Source organism: Doryrhamphus excisus, chromosome 17 (genome assembly GCF_030265055.1).
Source record: "Doryrhamphus excisus isolate RoL2022-K1 chromosome 17, RoL_Dexc_1.0, whole genome shotgun sequence".
Taxonomy (NCBI): Eukaryota; Metazoa; Chordata; class Actinopteri; order Syngnathiformes; family Syngnathidae; genus Doryrhamphus; species Doryrhamphus excisus.
The window spans coordinates 1,367,026-1,394,414 of NC_080482.1; the positions used below are offsets into that span (position 1 = coordinate 1,367,026).

At 41.2% G+C, this 27,389-nt stretch overlaps 1 protein-coding gene across 6 annotated transcripts in view; it reads right to left on the reverse strand.

Moving 5' to 3' along the window:
• The window catches only part of LOC131105249 (RNA-binding motif, single-stranded-interacting protein 3-like), a 166,447-nt gene that overhangs the window by 20,674 nt on the left and 118,384 nt on the right, over positions 1-27,389 (reverse strand). For all 6 annotated transcript variants that reach the window (XM_058053170.1, XM_058053174.1, XM_058053171.1 and 3 more), the window contains 3 exons: positions 16,624-16,781; positions 14,635-14,714; positions 2,566-2,672 (listed from right to left, as the gene is read on the reverse strand). In XM_058053170.1, the coding sequence (XP_057909153.1) occupies positions 2,566-2,672; positions 14,635-14,714; positions 16,624-16,781 (345 nt within the window). The remainder of the gene's footprint in view (positions 1-2,565; positions 2,673-14,634; positions 14,715-16,623; positions 16,782-27,389) is intronic.

Consider the following 27,389-nt stretch of genomic DNA (forward strand, 5'->3'; position numbering starts at 1 on the left):
ACCCGCGGCTCCAGAGCCGCATGTGGCTCTCCAGCCTCTTTGTTGCGGCTCCCGCAACAAAGAGGCTTGAATATTTTTTAGCACCCGTGTGGTGAAAATGCACATCTTTGTTATGAGTTTACAAAAATCCAACTTTGTGTGAGACCATGAATGCATCCTGACTGAGTTCTGACTGGTGACTGAATGAGCAGACAGGATGCTATCCAGTTCTCTCTGACAGGTTAACATGAAGGGAAATGAGTAACACTTTGAGTTATTTGAGTTATTAATTATTATTAATGAGTTATTTGACGATTCTAAAAAAATAAATTAGAGCTCATTTAAAAACAAAAGTTTATCTCCAGTACTAGCAAGAGTACTCCAACTCGTCTTTTTTTTTCCCTCCAATGTTGTTTTAAACATACAACGTTTTGCGGCTCCAGGCTATTTTTCTTTAGTGGGCAAGTGGGTGAAATGGCTCTTTTCATAGTAAAGGTTGCCGACCCCTGGGCTAGAAAATAATCATTTCAAAAACTGAATCATCAAGGATGTACTGTCTCACCCCCCCCAAAAAACAGCTTGGACAAAAACAATTCTCCAAAAATGCCTGCTGAACTCAAGAAGATCCAGTTTGCAGCACATATCCAGCCTAAAAGGATTATGTGAGCAAGGCACCAGCAAGGCAGACATCAGCATCAGCCTCCAACCCAACACACGCTAGGCAGCATCGCAGAAGACGTCAGAGGACATTGGGTACTGAACGGGGCCACTGAACATGGACTGTGATGTCTGGCTTAGAGGAACACGTGGCCATACCAGCGTTATGCGTTCAAGGGCGTTCTAATGTGCTTATTTGAAGATTCAAACTCCACACCTACCATCACAGTGTCCACTGTGCAGTCATGGGTGATTTCTGTTGCACCTCCAGGTTTTTGACTGAACAGGAAAATGGTTGACATACGATTTTCCTTAGTCTTTTTCTTTATGCACGTACATCGTGTACTTTTTATGGTGGAGTTTGGGTAACCGCTGGCCCACCACGCTGCACTTTATCAGACATGCATTTTATGTTGGCTCAACAGCAGCTCTGCAAGTCTTTCACATTTGTCCTACATTCCACAAAAGGCTTGCATCCCCAAAATGGCAGCAGTTCAGTGGCCTAATGCTGAACTCTGCAGCAGTTATCTCCACACAATGTTCCGTGCCAGAAGTGGTGAAATACAGACCGTGAGCGATACAAAGCTCCCCTTATGCAAAGGAATCATGCAGATTTACTTCCCAGCCCAATCATTTTGGATGAAATAAGTGCTAGCGCTGTCACAAGAAGGATTTTATGTCGTTTTTCTGTGTATAGTTTCCATGTTTTCTCCGGGCTTGCATGGGTTCTCACAAAATATGAAACATGTGAGTTGATTTTAAGTGCGTTACTTTGTCTCATTCTTGTGACGGGTCTAAATACACACACGGGTCTAAATACACACACGCAACAAACAGATGTGTATCGTGAGGACTTTGCTCCAACAAGGCTGACGTCGCCTCTCACGAACGAGCGCGGTATGCAGATTAGCTTTGGACAGCATAGCCAAATGCAATCACTGCCCATGAATGTCATATTATTGCTACGGTGGTCCTGGTCCACTGGACTGCGTCGCCGTCATCGAGTTGTGTACTTGGAGCGTGGGTGGTGACGCTATTCACCTCCCTTTGTTCGGGAAATCAAGCCTTCGCTTTAAACCCAACACGGTGAAACAATTCATCTTTTGCAGTACTGAATGAAAAGTTTCAATTGCAGATGTCAGAGCGAATACGGGAAACAAAGAGCGAAAAAAAAAAACAAAAACCTGCAATCAAGTCTTTCAGAGATAATCTGTTTCATTGTGTTTAATTTTAATACCTTTAGAAATGACAGCTTTCACACTGTCAGCAACATCTCAAATTCACTCCCGAGCTTTATATTGAAATGAAATCCAATAATTACACAAGAAAGGATCTGTCAAAGCTTTGCAGATTTAACCGCCACTAAAATAATAATAATAATAATAAAAGGAGAGAAAGTTTTCTTGCACAGCTCTGTGAATGACGACTTGTCGGTGTTCAACTTGTATTTTGTTCACAATCAGAATCAGCTTTCTTGGCCAAGTATACGTTCTCACTCAACATATACACGACGCTTAAGAAATGAATAAATAATAAGATGAATTCGTGAGGGCGGCACGGCGTCTGGTGGTTAGTGCGCAGACCTCACAGCTAGGAGACCAGGGTTCGGTTCCCGCCCTCGGCCATCTCTGTGTGGAGTTTGCATGTTCTCCCCGTGCATGCGTGGGTTTTCTCCGGGTACTCCGGTTTCCTCCCACATTCCAAAAACATGCTAGGTTAATTGGCCACTCCAAATTGTCCATAGGTATGAATGTGAGTGTGAATGGTTGTTTGTCTATATGTGCCCTGTGATTGGCTGGCCACCAGTCCAGGGCGTACCCCACCTCTCGCCCGAAGACAGCTGGGATAGGCTCCAGCACCCCCGCGGCCCTCGTGAGGAAAAAGCGGTAGAAAATGAATGAATGAATGAATGAATTTGTGAAAACTCACCTCTCCATCCCGCGTCCATGGTCGGCCATTCTGGGGATATTTGATCTGGGTCTGTCTTTTTTTCTGGCCTCCATCAGCAAACTTGCACAGCAACGGCTCTGCAGGGGCTGCACGGACGCAGGCAGGCAGACGAGCGGCCGGAGAGAGAGACGCAAGGACAAACATAGAGGAGAATAATCTTCTTAAAAGCAAGAAAGTGGACAAACCTTTTAGGAAAATGTAAAGAAGCAAAGCTTTGACCAAACAAACATGATGAGGCGGTCTGTGTGGTGGAGCTGTTGACTGTAAACTGTCCTGGTTGATTTTGTGTAACGCTGATATCGAGTCCAAACCCCAGAATCACGATACATAGCAAACAAGGTCAAATGCGAGCTAAACCTGAACACAATTTCCCCATGCCTTGGACCATGGAGAACAACGCTATCGCTCCATCTCTACGGTCCCTTCAGATATGCTTGCACAAAGCGGTGCTGACATGAAAGCAAAGCCACAGGCTAATCACCAAAGCACGACGAATGTGGTTCAACTCCAATCCGAACTTGAATGCTTATTACGCTAAACAGGACTAGCTTGACCCTTGGCTTTGCCACTGGAATCTTCCCTAAAGACAACAAGATGCCTTTTGGAGCAAAGATGGAGTAAAGATGAACGGAATGGGTCAAGTATGACCTTCCGGACTAAAGTTTATTGAACCTTAACTTGAGCTGCAGCAGGCAACTCGGTTGGAAGACGAAGGCAGTGAAGGAAAATCCCTGGTTTTTACCCAAAGAGTGGGGAGAAATGTCTGTTTCAATCCCAGAATTTAAAAAAATTAAAAGACAAACCCTTCAGTAGCGGCCATTTTAGACCATTTTGACTGATTTTTCAAGGCACACAGATTATGGGTTCTGTGGCTATATGAAACATGACATGAAACCAACCAAAAGAAAGATTAGACTCCCGTCTTCCGTAGGAAAAAATGTTATGTAAATGTAATCAGCAGTACAGCATCGATACGTGTCAGGAAAATATCAGTTCCCAACAAGAAGAGGAAGAAAAACATTGAATAACTTTCACTTTTACAACAATACTGAACAGCTGAACTGGCTGCACGGTGGTTGGGTGGTTAGCATGTTGGTCGCACAGTCAGTAGATCAGGAACACCAGGGTTCAGTTTGCACGCTAGCTTCATTGGCCACTCCAAATTGTCCATAGGTATGAATGTGGGAAAATATGAAAAGACAGCTGGGGTAGGCTCCAGCATACCCGCGAGTCGAGTGAGGATAAACGATTTACAATTGTCACATTTCATCTTTCACCATATTTATTATTTTATTTATGTTTTTTCTTGTCGCTCATGTATTGCCTTGTTTGTTTTATTTTATTGTATGATGAAGTTCATTATAAATATATATGTATATATAATATATATAATATATAAGTATATGTTTGTAGAGCTTCTGGAGAAGTGAATTTCCTCTTTTACTATTTACAATTTTTACATTTTGAACTAAACTGTGTGTGTGTTAAATTAGCCTACGCTGGTAACCTTGAGGTTTTTTTTTGCTGTCGAGGCTTTTTTCACATGCAAAACATCCGTACTGAGCTCTTGGTGGCACTTCTGCCGCCTCGGGGACATTTTTATGACTTAACGTTCACACAAAAAGGAAAAAAACGGACACGTACAGTATGTCTTTGGGATCGGGCGTTGGGGTTTAAAAATGTATCATTATGTCTTTGGTATTGGATGAGTTCAATTTTAAAAATATTGCCGGTACTTCATGTTTCAATGTTTGTTGTATGATTGTTACGTTTTTCTTCAATATGATTTTGGCTGCTACCTCTCTTGGCCGAATCCTCCTTATGAAAGAGCTTTGATCTGTATGGATCTTTCATCTGGTTAAATAAAAGTAAAATCATATCCAGTGATATCACACGGCAGCATCTGATAAACATAACAAAACTTAGCGGGCTTTATGGGTTTTATTTAGCATGAGTGGAGCCCTCTCCTGTGGTCACGCTTCTTTAAAAAGGGGGGTTGGGGGCGCGGCCACCACGGTTGTTGTTGTTGAGGAGAGGACCGCTAAACATTGTGTAATTAGCCGGCGGTCTTAACTGATTCTGTTGTCCAGATTTACATAATCAATGGTATCTCTCTCATGGGGCACACATACAATCATCTCGGTTATTTAGGGAATTAACATTAATGACTAGAATACATGAAATAATACACACTTTAACTGGAAGAATACTGCACTTCTGATACTGAATGTACCATGCTTTGTGCGGTATCAAGATATGAATGTGCTCGCTACGTTTATGCCCTACCTCCATTTTCATTAGAAAAAGACTGATGTCCTATCAGGACCGCCGTGATTGCAAATTTCAGAAAAATGTGCACTCCGGATTGGTGCGTGCGGCTTCGACATAAAGCAGGAATGTCATTAACTTGGAATGGCGAATCCCTGCTGGTACTGATTCAAATTTTATGGCTGCCAAACTAAACCATGCATTTACCTCCAAGATAAATGTTTGTTTATCTCCAAACAGAAGAATAAGTGGAGGGAGGTTTCATCGGAGCAAAGCCTTCCGACTTCAACCCCGGGGGCCTACGGGAGGTGGCTGCTGGAAACGAGATGCTGGATGAGCAAATTGGAGAACGCTGTCATGGCGCTGGCTTCGTCTGCACACGCCATGACCCCCGTTATTATCCTTAAGTATTCATATTTATGCGTGCTTTCTTTTCCTTTCTAGGGAATACCTTTGATGCCATAGACCGTACGTTCGGAGATGTTGGTTGTCCTTCACTTTTTTCGTGTTTTTAAATCATTGTTTGAAAAGTTAACCAAACTACATCATTAATTCCAGGGCCAAAATGTCGTGATCAGAAAGCCTTTGTTAACTGCTGAGGTTCCCAAAGTCGACTGCTTTGAGTCTTCCTATGTCACCAACGTTCCTGTGAATATTCCCCATCTTTCCTATCACACTTTCGTCTCCTTAAGGAGAGACTTTCTAGAGGGAAAAAAATCCTCTGTAAACTGAGCTCCAGCATCGTATGCTGACATCCGCTTAGACACCATCCGGGATGACACTTCTTCTTCTGGTACTCTATATCTGATACTTGTGGTAGATATACAGGACGGAGAAAAAAAGGCAAAGAAAAAGCAAAGCATAGACCAAATCCTTTCATGCTTGTCCTACAGAGTGACATTTTTACATTTTAAAAACTACATATTGTATGATTGCTACCAGAATAACATCATAGAAAACGTTGAATCCTGAAAAGTTAAAGGGGAAGAAGATAACTACATCGCTGAAAGATATCATAATTCATTAACATTATTAGAGCCCTCTAGACTTGAAATAGCACCCCTCTAGTCACCATTACATTCATATTACCATATATTTTAGCTAGAATCTGAGAAAATAGGCCATTTAAGACTTTTGCTCATGTGTGGCGCAGTAAATTTGTTTTGGTTTAGCAGAGGAGAAAAATGGGTGGCAGACAGGAAGTGACGTTGGCTGTTCAGAGTTTGTTGTGGGTTATGGCCGCAACCGTTTTATTTTTATACTATTATTGTGTTTTATTATTGTGCCTGTTGTGACATAATTTAAAACTGCAAAAAAAAAAAAACAATTTAGAATACTACATTCACAATATGCTCAATGGTTTATATTTAGATCATTTGGCCGTTTTTATGCATGAAATGGCTTAATTTAGGCAACATATATGTAAAGCTTGTTTAAATTTGCATATTTGCTTTGTAGGAATAGTCCGTATTTAACCACAAAACAGCATTATTGATGAATTAATACATGTCTGATAAACGTGATAGATTGATGTTGCGAAATTGGAACTGTGATATGGCAAGGGACGATTGTAGATGGCATCCCTCAGGGAGCGGGTCATTTTAGCGAAGGTACACATAATTGCGCAGTGACCCAAAGCTTACCAAATAAATGTTGGTTGTTATCTAAAGCCCCATCTGCCATTATCCAGCACTAAGGGTTAGGATCTGGATAAATCAGCAGGGAAAAGCTGGGTGTGCACACACATACGCAGACGCAGACACACAGGAAATAGACAAGCCCTAAATGGCCCTGGTGAATTCTTTCTTCATGCTTGACAACTCGAGTCTCAGTCTTTGTATTTGCCTGCAATATTCCTGAATGCAGAGCCCGCTTTCTGAAAGATCTCTGTAGGTTACCTCAAAAGAGTCTAGTCTAGTAGCTTCGGGTGATGCCTGTAGCGACAAACTCACAACTTTTCTCTATTGGTGCTAGACCCAAGTAGAGAATACATCTGTTATTTTGCATGCTATTTGTGCACAAACAGTGGCAAACAATCATGGCTGCAGTCATGGATGCTGTTGCTTTCGGAGACCCAGGTTGGAATCCGGGATGTGATGACTAGAACACATTCACGTTCACACTCGAAGCAGAAGTTCAAAATGCAAAATGAAGAGATGGAAGTGAGACAATTTTGAGTAATTTGTTACAAACAAGCATTCAAGTGAAATCAGCTGATGAAAAGTTTCATTTAAAACCTCAGACTTTAAAAGCCAAAATCGCTAAAAATGTGGATTCAGTATCATTTTCCATCAGGCATTCACTGTCATGATTTCTTTATGGCAAAGACAAAACGCAGTCAGACTGTTGAGCTGCATAGGCAAGGCCTCTCGCAGCGCGCCATTGCTGCTGAGGTTTGATGCCCTAAGACATTTTCAACCGAGAAGAACCTCAGTTCAACTTTTGTTCAGTTTTATTATGGGACCAAAAAGTTACCGGCCCTCAGAGTCACCCCCAGAGGATCTGATTGGTTCTCTGTCAAGACACAGGATGATCCCCGCCCAAATGAAGGTTGTTACTGGTGCCGAGTCCTGCCCAGTAACAATGACAGCAGCAAATATGGGACATTGAAAGGTGGAGAAAAAAAGGCTTGATGGAGATCCCACACAGCACAGTGGAGGGAAAGCCATCATGATCTGGGGGGCTTTTTCCTTCAGTGGAACAATGGAGCTTCAGGTTGTGCAGGGGCGTCAAATGACAGCTGGCTATGTGGAAATGTTGCAGGGTGCATCCCTGGTGACTGAAGGTCCTTGTCTGTGTGGTAATGACTGGCTCTTTCACCAGGACAACGCTGCATTTCACAATGGCTGCCTGACAAAGGACGTCTTCCAGAGTAATAACCTCACTCCCCCTTTTGGACCGTCCTGTCCGTCTCCCTGATCTAAATCCAACTGAGTACAAAAAGGAACATCAGTTCCAGACAGTGGATGCCCTCTGTGACGCCATCTTCACCACCTAGAGCAGTGCTTCTCAAATAGCGGGGGAAGCCCCCCTGGGGTGTAGGGGGGGCACCGGCATCAAGAATGCTTCATTATTGAGTCCTTTTTATAAAATGCTATTTCTATTCTATTTCAGCTCATAAACCGCCTGCTTCTGTTTCATGCTTTCTAAGTTTTTTTTGTTGTTGGTCTCACTCATATTTCTTCTTTTTGCATTTTGAAACTTTACTTAAAACCTCCTGAACATCCAACAGTTGAAAATGTAAATTCTTGCTATTTTTCACATGGTCTTAAAATTTTGATCAGTAGTGTATGCGGAGAAATTAAATGCTAAAAGTGCCACATCACTGTAAATATTAATAAATATTAGCCTGCTTCTGTTTCATGCTTTTTTTAATTTTTTTTTGGTCTCACTCACATTACTTCTTGTTGCATTTTGAAGCTCTACTTTAAAACCTCCTGAACATCCAACAGTTCAAAATGTAAATTCTTGCAATTTTTCAGATGGTCTTAAAATTTTATCAGTAGCGTATGCAGAGAAATTAAATGCTAAAAGTGCCACATCACAGTAAATATTAATAAATATTAGTCTGCTTCAGTTTTATGCTTTTTTAATTTTTTTTTTTTGGTCTCACTCACATTTCTTCTTTTTGCGTTTTGAAGCTCTTCTTAAAACCTCCTGAACATCCAACAGTTCAAAATGTAAATTCTTGCAATTTTTTAGACGGTCTTAAAATTTTGATCAGTAGTGTATGTGGAGGAATTAAATGCTAAAAGTGCCACATCACTGTAAATATTAATAAATATTAGCCTGCTTCAGTTTCATGCTTCTCAAATTTTTTTTTGGTCTCACTCACATTTCTTCTTTTTGCATTTTGAAGCTCTTCTTAAAACCTCCTGAACATCCAACAGTTCAAAATGTAAATTCTTGCAATTTTTCAGATGGTCTTAAAATTTTGATCAGTAGTGTATGCGGAGAAATTAAATGCTAAAAGTGCCACATCACTGTAAATATTAATAAATATTAGCCTGCTTCAGTTTTATGCTTTTTTAATTTTTTTTTTTGGTCTCACTCACATTTCTTCTTTTTGCAATTTGAAGCTCTTCTTAAAACCTCCTCAACATCCAACAGTTCAAAATGTAAATTCTTGCAATTTTTCAGATGGTCTTAAAATTTTGATCAGGAGTGTATGCAGAGAAATTAAATGCTAAAAGTGCCACATCACAGTAAATATTAATAAATATTAATATGAATATTAATATTTTGTCACTCCATCCCTCTTCACAAGGGCAGCAAACAGATGAGGAACATTTATGGGCACAACGGTGCAAAAACCAGTGTCGCTTTAAGCCGTGCCAACGCAATTTACACTTGGGTGTGAAGAGAAATCCCAAATAAATAAGATGGGGTATAAATATAATACACACCGGTTTCCCTTGCCAGCTTCCCTCAAGAAGAGTGAGAAAAGACACATGACATGAGCGCAATCTGATTTCCCTCAAAGAATATCTGAGTTAAGTTGGCTGAACAAACTAGTGCGCCGTGCAGACGAGACCACAGCCTGCAGGCAGAATTGGCTGTTTAATGGCGCACATTTAGTGGTGCTTTACTGTTGTGATTGTTTCTATTACACATTTCCATACTATTATTGTTGTCCTTGCGCTCTAATTGTTTTTCATGCACTGTTTGCACGGCCACTGTGGTCAAATTTGCATTTGCTCTTCTATAGCCTCGATTAGTCTATGCATTTATTTCAAAATGTCACAGTATTCAAATTAGCTTAGATTTATACACCATTATGAGAAAGATGCACTGATAATATGTGATCTTACAAAATGTCTTTTGCTGGTTTGGACTTTTTGCCAGTGTGGGAATAATAATGTGTAAGCGTGACAGACCCACACTACAATCTAATGTGTTCTGTTGTGTTTTCCCCAGTAGTCAATACAACTAAACAACGTCTGCTGGAGAGGCACCAACTTGACAAGATCAATGGAACACAAGACAAAATGCTTAGCAGGACTGGTCAATTTGTCCAGCAGAATCCACCCCAATTTTGGTGCTTTCTTTTCTTTGTTCAGGTCAAGAGAAAGACACCAGCGATGTTTACATGCACTTTTTTTCAAGAGTCGGACTAACATAACTCAATTATGCAATTATGCAGCCGTTTAAAAACAATCTAACGTTTGGGAGGCGCACCAACCAATCAGGTTAATGTAGGGTTAATGGAGGACACATCTTTAGTCCTCTAAAACTGAGACCCCCCCAAACACAACCAAACAAAACTGCAAACTTAAATTATGATTATTGTTTTGTGCTGATGAATTAAAACGTTGACCAGCGTCTGAAAAGAGATGCATGGCAGCAATTACACGGCGTGGCATTCCGATGGTCAAACTGGAGCCGATATGCTTTATAAATGGAAATACACCAGAGATGAATCTTCCTCAATGCAACATAGAAATAAGGAATATAATATATGCAGACGTAATTTAACATCCTATATTAAAATGCTGAACATGCAAGACTTTGCTGCTGATTAAAAGGGACGAGGCAGATGGCAGAATGATGCTGCTGACCACTTTTTTTTTTTTTTTAAAGTTTGTTAGAAACTAAATTCATCCTGATACCTACAATACGAAGCAATGGAAATGTTTTCTAATGATCCTGCGATATTATTTAAATTGTAAAAGTATAAAATCCCCAATCGGATGCAATGGAAGCTCCGTTCATGCGATGAATGCGATGACGCGACGTGTCAATGCGTCGTCGCCCAATGAGCGTCGTGTTATGAGAACACACGGAGAAAGGCAAAATGGGATTAGACAGGAGGAGCCCAAGGAGGCGATGCAACCATCCATTTTCGATGCCACTTGTCCTAAGGAGGCTCACAGGTGAACTGGAGTTCGGCTAAGTGGAGACTCAAATTGTCCACAGGTGAGAATGATTGTTTCTACTTATGTGTCTGGCAACCATATATGTCTGTGTCTGGTATATATATATACACATATATACACAGTATATATAGATACTGTAGGGGTGTGGCAACTGCTATATACAGTCCCATTTCATTCTGGGTTTTCCATTTTTAAATAAAATTGGAGAATCTTTTAAATTGTGTGATTTCTTCGACAGCAACGTGGTCCAACAAAACAGGAAGACGTTGAAATAAAATATTCTTTATAGTCCACATGCTTTTAGAAAAGTCTGTCCATGGTCAATATTGTCTAAAACTCAGTTTTGTGTCTACAGGTATATCTCGCTGGCTTGTGTCATAAGAAATTTGCTAAATGATCTCATATATGGAATGCATTTTCGGGCTTCTGTTTGCCTAAAATTCACATGACAGCCTACGAACGTGTTTTTGTGCGGTCATGCTCTTGTGGATACGCTGCAGTGGGGAAAACGTCCATTGAAAAGCGATACGTCCGTATTCATTTGGACATGGCCGTAGGTCTATCACCTATAATGTATGTAGACTTCCACGGTTCCAAGCTTTCACAATCATGAATAATTTCCCACCGTGCACCGAGGTTGCTAAGCCGGGGATCTAACAATGGGAGTAAGATTTTAAACATTACGTGTTAGCTTAATTGCTTGTTTTTGAGAGCAGCGCCTTAATCAGTTAAAGCACACCTAATTTCATTGTGTATTAACTTCTCCGTTGACAGTACAGCTTTCCGTTTCATCTCACAGAGGCTGCAGATAGAAAAGCAGCATGGGTGGAAAATGACACCATTAGTTATGTTTCCACTCCAATGTCCACACTTTAATCACATTTCCATGAAATTAGCCAAAGAAAATGCAAATCTATGCACGTCCACACTCCGCCATGAACAGCCAGAGTTGGCCACATGAAACCGAGCAGCTGGTGACACTTATTCTCCATTTCTCTAATAAGATGACACATTAAAAGAGCACTGATCAAAACTGAAAACATAAAAAAAACATGTGGAAAACATGCTGGAAAGAAGAATTCTATTTTTGGCACATTTATGGAGGTATGAAGGTCCCTCTTTGGCACATCGGAGATACCTGTTCAAATGGCACTTACATTACATTAGTGGGTAATACTACAAGAGATTCATTGTTTTACTGTACACCAAACCTTTTAAATTAAGGCTGGGAAGTGGCGTCTTTCTGGCGGAATGATCATGCGTTTGCCCTGGAAGTCAGGACTAAGGATCAGCTGGGATTGCTCTGATTGTTGGTCTTACTGGATGCTTTACGATATAATATTACCAAATTCTCCATCCTGGTCTTTTGTCGCAACATATTGCATCGTCATGCTTCCAATGTGGTGCAACCATGGTTGGCTTAGTTTTCAGTTTATGCTGAAAATGTATGCAAAAATGTTGCCTTGGTTTGCGTAACTGTCCTGGTTAGCGTACAATGTGCCGTGCATGAATCCAACTGTGTTTTTAATGATTTTTATTCGCACACTCGCAACTGGAAACCGGAACTGGTAGTCATTTTTTGTTTTGAGATAAATATATTCATTTTCAGTTTGAGTCGGATCTTCGGATTAATGACACTAACCGAGGTTCCACTACATTTTTTTTTACCATAACATTTGGATGCAATGTGGTATTGTTTTCTTTCCAGTGTGGGCGTAATAGTCCTTGGTATGATTGATATGAGCATGATGGGTGAGTCAGAAAAGACTAGTATGTTTTACAAAGACACAGCTAGATGTAGGAGCACTGGGTTCCATCAGGTCCATGTCAGGCTTTTCTGACACACATAAATCCTGAACAAAGCAGTGCTAGGATCAGAACTCAAGATGCCACTCTGATAGAATTAGAGTGAAAGAAAGAGTGATCTATGCCATATTGGTGTTATTATTTACATGGCCCCTCCGCTGGTAACTTGCTGGGGACATTATGTTCCTGGAGAACTCCAGACCTGACATCTTAGTGCGTTTTCATGATCTCCTCAATCAGGCATGACTGCGCAATTGTTTTTTCTCTCCTAAGTGAATTTTCAGCAATTGTAGGCTAACAAAGTGATTTCCCCTGGGGGGGGGGGGGGGGGGGGGGGGGGGGGGGAGTCTTGGGGGGGTGTAGACTTATCTGTAGGATGTGATTTAAGCTTACACGCTGGTCCTTAATGTCAGATCCTTTATGTGGAACATAACTTACTTTTTTATACTTCCCTGACTCTAATCAGTCCGGAGATGTTTGTTTCCTTTTGGAAGCCCTACAGTTGAAGGCCCCTAAAAATGTCAAACGTTTGAGGGGAAGTATGCCTCCAACGTTGCACAAAACCCAGGCGATACAACTGTTGTCATTCGTCGCATCACATAAAACATCGATAATGACACAAGACACTTGACACTTCCGAGATCTCTTCTTCTACGACTTTGATTCTAAACGTTAGCTCTAAGCCAGGCTGCAGAACATCACTGCACTACATAGCCGACACTTTAAAAAGCAGCTCAGAACTACAAAATACTTAAAATACTTTACAACACTATTTCACTTATTTCTTAAGACACATTTCCTGAACGATCATAAAGGTTTTGAGAAGGTAACAGCATCCCAGAATGTATGGTCTTTGACCCTAAAGGTTCTACTATGTATCTCCATTTACTATTAAAGGCAATGTAAGTGGATGCTTCTGAGACTGAACCGCACAGGAGGCTGATTTCCACAAATCATGCTAGCAGGACACGGGGCGATGCATCCTGTCTGCCCTTGATTTCCATTTTATCCAGTCCACTGCACAGCCGGTTTTACTATCTGATCGCTTTATACCTCCTTGTCTTCTTTTTCCTCACTTGTCGCTTTCTGTTTTGTTTTATCAAACACACCCTTCATCTCCTTAAACCGTCTGACATCGCCATATTCGGCTTTATCATGGCTGCCTGCTCCGTATTCCGCACTTCATCCTTCCTCTTTGTTGTCAAATGTTCAGAATGTACGCCGGCCATTTTGGTCTTTATAGTATAGTAAATGTTTATACAGTAAACCTCGGATATATCGGATTCAATTGTTCCCACTGGTTTTGTCCGATATAAGCGAAATCCGTTATATGCGTATACCGGAAAATGTCCGTTTTACGCATATATCGGATTTATATCCGGTATATGCGTAAATGGGATTTTATCCGTTATAAAAAGGCACTTCCTTGACTATGTTTCCAATGTACCTGGACGCGCAGGCAACGCTGCAAACGCTGCAAATGACGTCGTATAGCGGCCTGTCACGATTCCGCGAATCGGAGCGCCACGATGCGGCCATCCGATATATGCGAGGGAAATTTAATGGAAATGCATTGGAACGGGACTGGAGATTTTGTCCGAAATAGGCGAAATCCGTTATAAAAAATCCGATATATGCAATGAATTTTTATTGGAAATGCATTACAGAAAAATTGGTTCTTTTTTATCTGTCCGTTGTGAGCGAATTTCCAATATATCCGAGTCTGATATATCCGAGGTTTACTGTACTATAACAATTAGTTTGCTGTTTTTCTCCACAGATTTTCCACAGGACCGGCCATTTTAAGGAGTTGCATCATCACTTCATTTTGCCCGTCATGCACTAAACATAATAGATGTACAAATACGTTGTCGGGAAAGGGCGTTCGGGTTCATAAAAACGTCTATGTTTGTCTTTAGTATTGAATGAGTTAAGTATTTGGACAATGATGCTTTCGAACTGGCCTACTTGATTAAACGAGAAATGGACTGATGGATGGAAAACATACATACAGACAGCAGAAGTCATCTGAAATGTTCAAAGATGATTGAATCCCGGCTGGGACAGCAGAAGGCCAAAGTTTGGGATCGACACCTACCTGTCATGCCTGGAGGAGTTTTCAAGAATTTTCCATTGAAATTTTGAATAACCACATCACACTTTTCTGTAGACTCCATCCTGAGAGACAGCAAAGGAAAGCAGATTAGACCTGATTAGACCTGATTAGACCTGATTAGACCTTATCCAAGGACAAAAGATCTTTCTAGAACACAATTTCCAATATACAGTACACAAACGCTGATCAGTACACGCATGTATTACATAACAATACATACATGCCTGATATGAGATAGGCTAAGTATGCACGAGCAAAATGTCTGGAGTGGGGCCGCTGACTCCCGTGCACGTGAGTGTGTGTGCGTGTGCACGTTTTCTATGGGGTTTCCTCTCCTTTGTCCCACTTTAAAAGCCCCATTCAGTTGGAGCTGTTGTGTGTCATGTCCCCTTTGTCCGCCCCATTCAGCGACGCTCGCCCAATCACAGCTCAATGACTAATTGCCTGCTTGGCAAGCAAAGCCAGTGTGTGAAGGGGAAACGGTGACAAGAGAGACGGCTTGTGTGTGTGCGGGTCTTGGGTTTCCTTCATATAACCGCTGACCCTTAAGGGGGACCTGACTGCATGCTAATCAGCGGCACACTCCACAGTGAAACCGAGAGGATCACATGCCAACGCTGGCACGCACGTACGCATGCACGTACGCACGCACGATTGGTGAAGGGACAAAGGAAATGTGGCGCTACTGCATTTGAGAAGGAAGGGGGAGGCGGTCTCTAACACGGATATGTTATATTCATTTACTGTATAGATATATCCTAGTTATTGTGTCATCATTATTGCATCCCCAATAGACTGTTTGCCAGATATAGTAAATACATACAATACATACGGATGTACTCGTGGAAATGGAAATGGTAATTGTATAAGTTTTATTTTCGTTTTGGCCAGAAATATTTCAATCTTGAACAAAGCAAAATTTTTATTTTATCTTTATTGCTCTCTGGTTCTACCATATCTTACTTATTGTGTGGAAATATGGGCTAATAACTATAAAAGCAATCTTCACTCGCTAAATGTACTGCAAAAAAGGTCAGTAAGGATAATTCATAATGCCGCCTACAGAGAACATACTAACTCCTTATTTCTAAAATCACAAATACTTCAACTTGCTGATATAGTTCATCTTCAAACAGCTAAAATAATGCATAAGGCTAAAAATAAGCAATTAGCTAAAAATGTCATCCAATACTTCTCTACAAGAGAGGAGAAATATGATCTCAGGGAAGAAGTACATTTGAAACACTTCTATGCTAGGACTACGTTATGCTAGCCATAGCATTTCAGTATGTGGAATCAAACTATGGAATGGATTGAGTAAGCAAATCAAACAATGCACAACGATGAGCCAATTCAAGAAACAATACAAGCAGTTGATGTTTGCTAAATACAAGGATGAAGAGTCTTGAACCAGTCATGATGTGCTATATATATCACTATATTGACACGCACTATGGTACCCATTATGGCATTGGATGCTCATATCACCGAGTACTTCGGTGCGGGACAAAAATTTAAATATTAAAAAAAAAAACCTTAAACTATATTATGGAAAGCAGGAAGTGAACAAATGTAACAGTTACTGATTGTAAAAGTACCAGATGGAGGGGTAGGATTTAATAAGCTTTGCTTCTTCCTACTCCTTTTGGACATGTGGAACTGGGAACTGATTATGGGATGCACTCAATTGTAATCTGATGCATGTTCAAATGAAATAAAACCATTACCATTACCATTACCATTATTTGTTTTGATTTCATATGGGAGGGGCACACAGCAGCACCCAAAGCTCATTGAGGAGACCAGAAAAAGTTGCTAGATTTGTCGCTGCCCACTTTTTAAACAAAGTGTATCAATCAGGCTCTAAATCCTTGCAATGTGTATGGAACAGCCAAACAACCAAAGCTACTCATGGCAATGCAACGTTCAAGTTACACGGGAAAGATGGAACTGGAGATAGCTTTTCCACACCTGGCAAATCCAACCCCTCTGCTCAGTCCGTTAGCGTCCCTCAGTATCCGGGTAGAAATAACATGACCGAAAGGCTTCAGCATGTTCTCCAGCTCCTGCTCATCCATGGACACCGGCAGGTTGGAGATGTAAAGGTTGGTTGGGTCCTGTTCCTGTTGCTGCAATAAGAGCAGATGGAGAAAATGCATAAGAATTCAAGATGTCACTTAGAAATGACTGCTTACTTCCACTTTGGCGTATGGATAAAAGACAAAGGAACGTTGAAACGCTCCTTTAATTCTCTCTCAGGGATGATAACGTCAGACATTACAACGCCCCCGTGTAAAGCAAAACACCTTTTCTCCCCCATTTAACTCTCTTCTAAAAGCAATGAGCATTAAAGCGGACTCCTTTGAATTATTTCCACATTTATGACTCCATATGTCACCATAAAACCACAGTCAATTCCACTCAATTTTGCTCAAAGGAAGGATAAACACAGCATTGAAAAGACACACATTAGTGTCACACTCGCAACCCGCTTAGCGACGAGCGACGCCCGATAGAATTCACGGTTGTTTACTAAGTTGCATTTAAGTTCTCCTTGGAAATGGCGGAACCTCCTTCTAATGTGCTCCTCACTTAACTCGGCTGACATACTTTCATTATTTTTGTTGTCTTTGGCAGCGTTCCATTAAAAGAATCCTTCACAGGAGACGTGTGTGTGTATGTGTGTGTGTGTGTGTGTGTGTGTGCTTGCTAAATATTGTCGATAAATGCTAAGTTTCATGTTGTGAGCTTGACGACAGAGTAAAGTAAGTCAGAGCTCTGTACTGTAAATCTGCCATCACCTTTAAAAATATTTTTTAAAGTATTTAGTACTTTTCATTACGCCCAACAGCGTGTAGATGGATGGATGGATGGATGGATGGATGAATGGATGGATGGATGGATGGATGAATGGATGGCTGGATGGATGGATGGATGAATTGATGGCTGGATGGATGGATGGATGGATGGATGGATGGCTGGATGGATGGATGGCTGGATGGATGGATGGATGGACGGATAGATAGACTTTCTTTATTGTCATTGCACAATAACACAGCAGTGAAATTGCCAACGAAATGTTGTTACCTGGCTCCCGTATAATAATAAATATTAATGTGGAGAATAAATAGATGACATCAAATATGAACAATTTGTACAAATAATTTATATAATTTAGAATAAATAATAATAATTTAAAGTATTGCGTGTGGGCAGGTTGATTTGGATCATGTAGTTTTGTATGACCACATGTAGTTTTGTATGCGCTTAATTTTACAGAAATGAAAAAAAAATCACAGCTCAAACATATTTTCATTTCATTTTACATCATACAACCATGTTTCTGTGTTGATGAATGGCAGAGCGATGTCAAGATAAAGTGAAAGTCCTTTGGTTCTCCATAACTACTCAAAAAGCCTCATTCTTTCCATTCCTTTCTTGTTATGATTATACGGTACATATATATATATATATATATATATATATATATATATATATATATATATATATATATATATATATATATATATATATATATATATATATATATATATATATATATATATATATATACAGTGAAGAAAATAAGTATTTGAACACCCTGCTATTTTGCTATTTCTCCCACTTAGAAATCATGGAGGGGTCTGAAATTTTCATCGTAGGTGCATGTCCACTGTGAGAGAGATAAACTAAAAAGAAAAATCCAGAAATCACAATGCATGATTTTTTAACAATTTATTTGTGTGATACAGCTGCTAATAAGTATTTGAACACCTGAGAAAATGAATGTTAATATTTGGTACAGTAGCCTTTGTTTGCTATTACAGAGGTCAAACGTTTCCTGTAGTTTTTCACCAGGTTTGCACACACTGCAGGAGGGATCTTGGCCCACTCCTCCACACAGATCTTCTCTAGATCAGTCAGGTTTCTGGGCTGTCGCTGAGAAACACGGAGTTTGAGCTCCCTCCAAAGATTTTCGATTGGGTTCAGGTCTGGAGACTGGCTGGGCCATGCTAGAACCTTGATATGCTTCTTACGGAGCCACTCCTTGGTTTTCCTGGCTGTGTGCTTCGGGTCGTTGTCGTGTTGGAAGACCCAGCCACGACCCATCTTCAATGCTCTGACAGAGGGAAGGAGGTTGTTCCCCAAAATCTCACAATACACGGCCCCAGTCATCCTCTCTTTAATGCAGTGCACTCGTCCTGTCCCATGTGCAGAAAAACACCCCCAAAGCATGATGCTACCACCCCCATGCTTCACAGTAGGGATGGTGTTCTTCGGATTGTACTCTTCATTCTTCTTCCTCCAAACACGCTTATTGGAATTATGACCAAAAAGTTCTATTTTGGTCTCATCTGACCATAAAACTTTCTCCCATGACTCCTCTGTATCATCCAAATGGTCATATGCAAACTTAAGACGGGCCTTGACATGTGCTGGTTTAAGCAGGGGAACCTTTCGTGCCATGCATGATTTCACATCATGACGTCTTAGTGTATTACCTACAGTAACCTTGGAAACGGTGGTCCCAGCTCTTTTCAGGTCATTGACCAAGTCCTGTCGTGTAGTTCTGGGCTGATTCCTCACCTTTCTTAGAATCATTGAGACCCCACGAGGTGATATCTTGCATGGGGCTCCACTCCGATTGAGATTGACCGTCATGTTTAGCTTCTTCCATTTTCTAATGATAGCTCCAACAGTGGACCTTTTTTCACCAAGCTGCTTGGTAATTGCTCCGTAGCCCTTTCCAGCCTTGTGGAGGTGTACAATTTTGTCTCTGGTGTCTTTGGACAGCTCTTTGGTCTTCGCCATGTTACAAGTTAAAGTCTTACTGATTGTATGGGGTGGACAGGTGTCTTTATGCAGCTAACGACCTCAAACAGGTGCATCTGATTCAGGATGATACATGGAGTGCAGGTGGACTTCTAATGGGCAGACTAACAGGTCTTTCAGGGTCAGAATTCTAGATGATACACAGGTGTTCAAATACTTATTAGCAGCTGTATCACACAAATAAATTGTTAAAAAATCATGCATTGTGATTTCTGGATTTTTCTTTTTAGTTTATCTCTCTCACAGTGGACATGCACCTACGATGAAAATTTCAGACCCCTCCATGATTTCTAAGTGGGAGAAATAGCAAAATAGCAGGGTGTTCAAATACTTATTTTCTTCACTGTATATACAGTATATACAGCATATACACATAGCTAGCAATGACCTAGAAGGGCATTGCAAGATGGCCACCCCCCTTCCAGATGTTGATTATAATGCATGCCCGTGCAATTGCACTCCCTGCCTGCAGCATAAGAATTGAAGTGCTTTGGAGGACCCGCGTGATTGAACTGCTTGACTTTGCTAAAAGTTACAGTAAACTTTGTGCAACAACGTTAGCCCGTCTCTCTGCCGCTTGTAAATGACTCACCTCCCCCCCCCCCCCCTCTGTGGTTTTACCCTCTCCTTATCCTCGCTCTCTTTTTCTCTGCAACATCTGTCTTGAGCTGGCAACAGCTCAACACCGACTGCTCCTCCACTGAACCCGCCTGCTAGTCAGTCAGCTTGCGTTTTCAAGCCCATTAAACCTCACGGCTACATCGGTAACACTGATATGGGACTTTTATTACGTTGCTTTATGGCGAGCATGCAAAACATGGAAAGGGTGATTAGAGGAGTGATGGTATGGACAAGGGAATGTGCTTAGAGAGTTAATGCCATACCTGACAAGGAGGAGTAGTACATGCCTTTGGGCTAAATTACAGAAATATAATATATATATAATATATATCAATCTATACCGCTTGTCCTCATTAGGGTGGTGGGCAAGTTGGAGCCTTTCATGGGGGAATTGGCGTGAGGACCTGGGATGTTTTTTTTTTTTTTTGGTGGGGGGGGGGGGCAAAATATTCTGATATTATGTTGGCTTTTCGGCAGAAGTAGACAATCTGTCATTGTGGATGAGGTGGATGTCGAGATGAAATAATAATAATAATAATAATAATAATAATAATAATAATAATAATAATAATAATAATACATTTTATTTGTATAGCGCTTCTCAAAATACTCAAAGACACTTTACAGAAAAATAGAGTTGAATAAAAAGCAAGTAAACAGAGTAAAAGATACGTTAAAATACAACATTCATTTGTTTATACACATTTGTATATACACATTTATACACAGCAGGGCACAGAATCAGAATCAGAATCAGAAAAGGTTTATTGCCATGTATGATCAAACACATACTAGGAATTTGTTTTGGTGTAGTAGGTGCATACACATCTATTAAAAAAGAATGAGGATACAAAATATGAAATACAAAATATGAAAATACAAAATATACAGAATAACAGTATAAATATATGTACACAGTCTGTTTTTGTTTGTTATTCCGGAAGTACAGTCTGATTGTTTTTCAGTTAGATATAAAAAGTTAGATATTAAAAACAGATTTAAAAAGGTGGGTTTTTAGTTGTTTTTTGAAACTGGGAAGGTCAGGGCAAGCATGGAGCGAATGGGGCAAAGAGTTCCAGACGGTGGGGGCAGCGATGGAGTAGGCTCTGTCACTCGGAAAGCGACTTCATCCATCACAAGTTTGTCTCAGATTGACTCCGACTACGTGCAAGTCATGTTGCCAGCTTGGATGTTAAAAGTTTATATTAAATACTTTGGAAGCATCTGGTGCGCCGGATTCAAACACTGTGGCCCCCGGGCTGAAGTTTGATTTAGATTATGGATAAAACCATGTGGAATGCAATCATCATCGGTAATGGTGACTAAAAACCTGCACATGCATTCGTTTGCTGATGGATTTTTCCCGATTTCTAACCTTTCCTTCGGTATTCACCATGTCTACGTATATCGCCCTACTCTTCGTGTGGCTTCAAACATCAGTCAAAATGTCCCCGATTGGGACAGCTGTGAAAATGTCTGGGATTGAATGAGTTAACGTGGAATTTGATTGGGTGTGCAGTTTAATTTGTCGTCACAACATCAGGTCATCTGCGTCTCGGTCCCAAACCGTCTTAGTCTTGATCTCGGCTTGGTCTCAACTACCCAAGTCTTGATCAAGACCACAACACAAGTCAAAATATATTGTCTGAGTAGTAATAAAAGTATTCCTTTGGCCTCGTATTTATTGTTGGTTTAAGTGATTCCATTAGCGGCTGGCGCGTTTAAAAGCTGCCCTGACCTGCTGGAATCTTAATTATGGCAGCTTCACCGTACTGGAAAACCTATGAGTCACATTTACGGCATCTCTAAGAGCAACACCTTATTTCACAAATGAAGCACCGGAGCCACCCATTAACCCAAACAAAAACAAAGAGAAAGCAGATAGATAAGAAGCACTTAGCCGGGAAAGAGAAAAGCCTTTAAAACAGCTAGCCGGGCATTTCCATAAAGAAATTCCGTCATTTAGGGAAGCAGACTTTTCATTGTATGTTGAATCACATCTTCTTCATCCTTACTCTAAACTTCTCCGGTGAAAAGTCCACACTCCCTATTTCCCCCCTCCTCCTCTTTGTCAGAATAAACCCTAATCCCCTGTAATGGTATAGCCCAGCTGGCCAAAATGCTATCTGAATACATGATTAATAATTAAAGAGCACACTCACTCCTGCGTCCTCCATCCCGTCTCCTTGCCCCTCGTCTCCTTTCACATTCCCACCCTTCCATGCCCCCTTCAATGACACCTTGTTCTTTCCCATATTCGCCCTCCAAATCCTCCTGTTCCTCAAGCCAGCATCTAATCTTTCATAATGATTGTCTGGGTGTCTAAACGCTTTCTAACGGCTTAATCAATACTTAATGAACATAGCATAAATACTTTATGAACCCTAAACCCTGATATCCCCAGGGTTTCATTAGCCAAGGAGATGTACACTTCTCCAGCTTCTTGATGGCTGGAGGCCGGCTGGAATCTACACCGGGTACTGATGACCTCATCAGCGAGTCTCCGGTCAGCTCATATTACCGCAGTTATGCCGTTTTACCACAGTCTCTTCTAACCTTGTCAAAGCTCTGTGGAGAACGCACCGTCAAGGTTGTATCGATCAAACGGCATCCATAAAGCCTTCTGGTTCTTCTGGTCCTCATCAAGACATTTGCCTGAATATTTTGTACAATAGTTGAATGTGGCAATTTAGAACTCAAACATCATATTTTTATACATGATAGATAATTTCCCTAATTTAAGAGCTATTTACTTGTTGACTGTGTAGTATAACCTTAAGAATCAGGGATTGGTTTTTTGACTAGTTTAGTTCAGAAATGTTAGAAATGAGTAAATAAATCATTTTGGTTTTTCCAACAAGCATTCAGCTTATTCATTTTGCAATAAAATGTAATTTCATTTTCATTTATTTTAATAATATTTTTATTGGGGCGGCACGGTGGTCTAGGGGTTAGCGCGCAGACCTCACAGCTAGGAGACCAGGGTTCAATTCCACCCTCGGGCATCTCTGTGTGGAGTTTGCATGTTCTCCCCGTGCATGCGTGGGTTTTCTCCGGGTATTCCGGTTTCCTCCCACATTCCAAAAACATGCTAGGTTAATTGGATACTCCAAATTGTCCATAGGTATGAATGTGAGTGTGAATGGTTGTTTGTTTATATGTGCCCTGTGATTGGCTGGCGACCAGTCTAGGGTGTACCCCGCCTTACGCCCGAAGACAGCTGGGATAGGCTCCAGCACCCCCCGCGACCCTCGTGAGGAAAAGCGGTAGAATGAATGAATGAATGAATATTTTTATTGCTCATATGAAATATCTTATTCTGAACATAAGCATTTTCATCTTAAAGGTCCAGTTTAGAAATAAAAGCCTTAAATCTAGGATTTCCATCCATTCCCAGCTGTCTTCGGGCAAGAGGCGGGGGAGAACATGCAAACTCCACACAGAGATGGCCGAGGGTGGGGAAAGACAAAATAAGAAGCCAAAAAGTTACCACTTCCACACAAAATAGGAGGAGAACTCATTCATTCATTCATTCATTCATTCATTTTCTACCGCTTATCCTCACGAGGGTCGCGGGGGTTCTGGAGCCTATCCCAGCTGTCTTCGGGCGAGAGGCGGGGGCCGCCCTGGACTGGTGGCCAGCCAATCACAGGGCACATATAGACAAACAACCATTCACACTCACATTCATACCTATGGACAATTTGGAGTGGCCAATGAAGCTAACATGTTTTTGGGATGGGGGAGTTTTCCAGTTTCCAAAAACATGCAAACTCCACACAGAGATGAGAGTGGAATCAAACCCGGGTCTCCTAGCAGTGTGGCCTGTGCGCTAACCACTCATCCACCGTGCAGCTGGATTTCCATCCTTCTTATTTATAAATATATATTCATACACCTTCACTAGATTTAAGCCATTTTTGTATTGGCTAGCTGTTTTTTTCAGTGAAAACGGGCTAACTACTCTCTAACTACTCAAATATTTTATTCATAAATTTGAAATCCTACTTCGCTGAAATTCAGTTATCCCAGTTGGGTGAGGAACCAAATGAGGGATTAAAGCATATTTGAAAAAAAAAAAAGTCTCAACCCAGTACATTTAAAAATAAATATCTATATATACATTCCAGCGGTATGGTTGACCTTTTTGTGTGCTGTAGGAGAAAAATGGAGGGGAACTGGAAATGGTGAAGCGGTACACATGTTTCTGTCCTGGCTGGTCACTATATTATACTGACAATAAAAGGGAACAGTATTTAATCTTTAAGGCCCGTTGTTAACATAACCGGGTCATCTGTCGGCCTTGCGGTCCCTTGCAATTAAGGAAGGGAACGCTGAGTCGACTTGGGCTCCTACGCATGTGGTTGACTGACACACAAATCTCTGTTCAGGCTGCTTAGTACAGGAGACGATTGGTTCTGTGATAATTATAACAGCATGAAACATATGGCTGTTGTAACATTTACAACATTTATATGAATGTTTCAAACATGGCTTGTGGGCTTGACAAAGCTTTTATGACAGCAGAATTCTATGGAGATGAATTTAAATAGAATATAATCCCAACCGCCGTACTGTACTATTTAGTAACTATGTAGCCTTAACTGCGTTCAAATTGGATCCCAAAAAATGGCAAAAGTGCTTCACCACTGCTGAGTTTTAGTGTAAAGATACATTTATGTGTAAAAACACTACACTAAAATTGATCCATGCGCTGTGTAAATTCCAAACCAAACTGTTCTGTGGTTAATTGGCCACAAAGGTCATTAAGCTTTGCTAACCTTTAAAAGATTCAACTCATTGTAAGAGCCTCATTAACTGTGGAAAAGTGGAAAAGACTTCTCACATGTTAGACTTGTGAAAATATACAAAAGTCGAAGAGCTGCGCTCGACTCTCGTGGTCGTCAAAGAAACCGTGACTCACCAAATGAATGACATCACAGCTGACTGAATGACAAACCGCCTGTGTCACTATTTCATTCATTTGTGACAAACCATTGCACCGTTTTCCTCTTTCCAGCTTTCAGTTCTACGAGCATCTACCCACTCCATGACTCACTGACAACATTAAGATCAGACTTTTTCGGTCATTGAGACTAAACACGCACAAGATCTGCTCCTTTTTCTTCTGGGAGGTGTCTTCCTCCGTGCTCTCCTTCGTGCTGCTTTCACCTCATATTTCTCCGCATTCCACTTACTCCGTCACGTCTGTGTCTACTAAATAGCCAGTAATTCATCAGAGCATCCGAGGGAGAGCCAGAGAGCCAGAGAGCCAGACGCCACTGCACAGCAGCGTGGAGGCGGCTTTCTTACCGTTTGGTAACGGCCTGTCCAGGGCTGGCATCAATCACGCTGCTGTGGGACGGTAAAACCATCAGAGGTACGACTCCGATATGAATACTGATGCTCGTATCGGGATGATGCTGGGTGTACACAATCTCACATTCTTACAGAGTTTGGTTGCCGTGTTTGGATTCTACGCTTTCTGTTGTTTTGACGTAGATTTGACTCCCCGAACCATCAGCATGGAATACAGCATATGTGTGTGGGATTGATTCCGCTAGAAAACGACCAGCAGTGTAATTTCCTGTGGTTGTGTGGTTCGTGCCATTCACCCCCAAAATCCAAATGAGGCATTTTGACTGGGAAAACATGATGCTGTAGTTATAATTTACACACTTGTCAATGGTTACCAACCGATACTCGGTACTGGGCATCCAGTTGTTCCAACCGTTCATAAAACTGACAAAAAGGCTTCACTGGTATTACAGCCAAGCCAATTGTCACTCTCACACTCACACACATATACGCAGACGCCAAGTACACGCATAAAGAATAAAACATGACCAGAATGCTTGGTGCTCTCTGACGTTCTTAACGGTCTCCTCTTCTGTACTGAATGTTGTAATCATGGCTAATGGGACTCAGCTGTTGGCCAATCTAATTACTTGGAATGCAGACAGATGATCTGGACGACATGCTGACACACACACACGCATGTATGCGAGCCCCCCCCACCACCACCACCGCACACAAGTGCTTCCATAGCTACTCCATTTATGCATCCGCCACTCCAAGTGTGTGTGTGCATGATGCCTGCATATGGCTGTTTGAGGGGGTCTCCTTGGTGCAAATAAACAGAAAGCGTGAGAGTGCACACGGCTGCATGCTTGGCAAGGGTCAATAAAAAGTTCAGGCGGCATTTGCATTGTTTCTACAAGTCAGCCAGTTGGTGCACACGTTTATTACCGACATTTTATTCTTTACGTGATTCAGTCCTGCTTTAAAACAGGGTTTCTAAAGAAAATATACTGTATACTGTAATATATTGTATTCTTCGTTTCTACAGGCTTTGCTCTCCTGTTAAATACAACTAGCAGTCCAGCATAACTTATATGGTTTTTTTTGACCCCAAACATTACATTTACATTAATTTAACATGATGTCAGCCATGGCATGTCCAACATGATAGACTGAAAAGAAGATATCCTCCCACCCCATGTGGAAGTGGTAAGTGTAAGTGTGTGAACCAGTGTATTATTTAACTAGCAGGTCCCTGATCCATTGTTCCTGGAAAAGGTCAATGTTTTATTGTGTCCATTCTGAATTTATATTTGTTGCTTTTCTAAGATATAGACAAAGTATACGGAATCTTTAATACAACAAGGCAATGCATAAAGTACAGTACATCAATTCATTCACAAATAAATATTGGATAATTGTTGTCGTATTAGTGGCACGGCGGTCGAGTGGTTAGCGCGCAGACCTCACAGCTAGGAGGACCAGGGTTCAATTCCACCCTCGGCCTTCTCTCTGTGTGGAGTTTGCATGTTCTCCCCGTGCATGCGTGGGTTTTCTCCCGGTACTCCGTTTTCCTCCCACATTCCAAAAACATGCTAGGCTAATTGGCCACTCCAAATTGTCCATAGGTATGAATGTGAGTGTGAATGGTTGTTTGTCTATATGTGCCCTGTGATTGGCTGGCCACCAGTCCAGGGTGTACCCCACCTCTCGCCTGAAGACAGCTGGGATAGGCTCCAGCAACCCCCGCGACACTCATGAGGAAAAAGCGGTAGAAAATGAATGAATGAATGAATGTTGTCGTATTGACGTCACATGAGACCTTGTTGGCCTGCTCTGTTATACGGAGAGAGTAGGATTCTGGGAAATCCTCTCTGTAAATGATTCATGGAGTCTGAAAAGGCAAGTTGTCTTTGATTGCAGGTACACACCCTGATAATGCATTTGTGTATAAGTACAAGTTAGTTTATGTACTGCTTTGT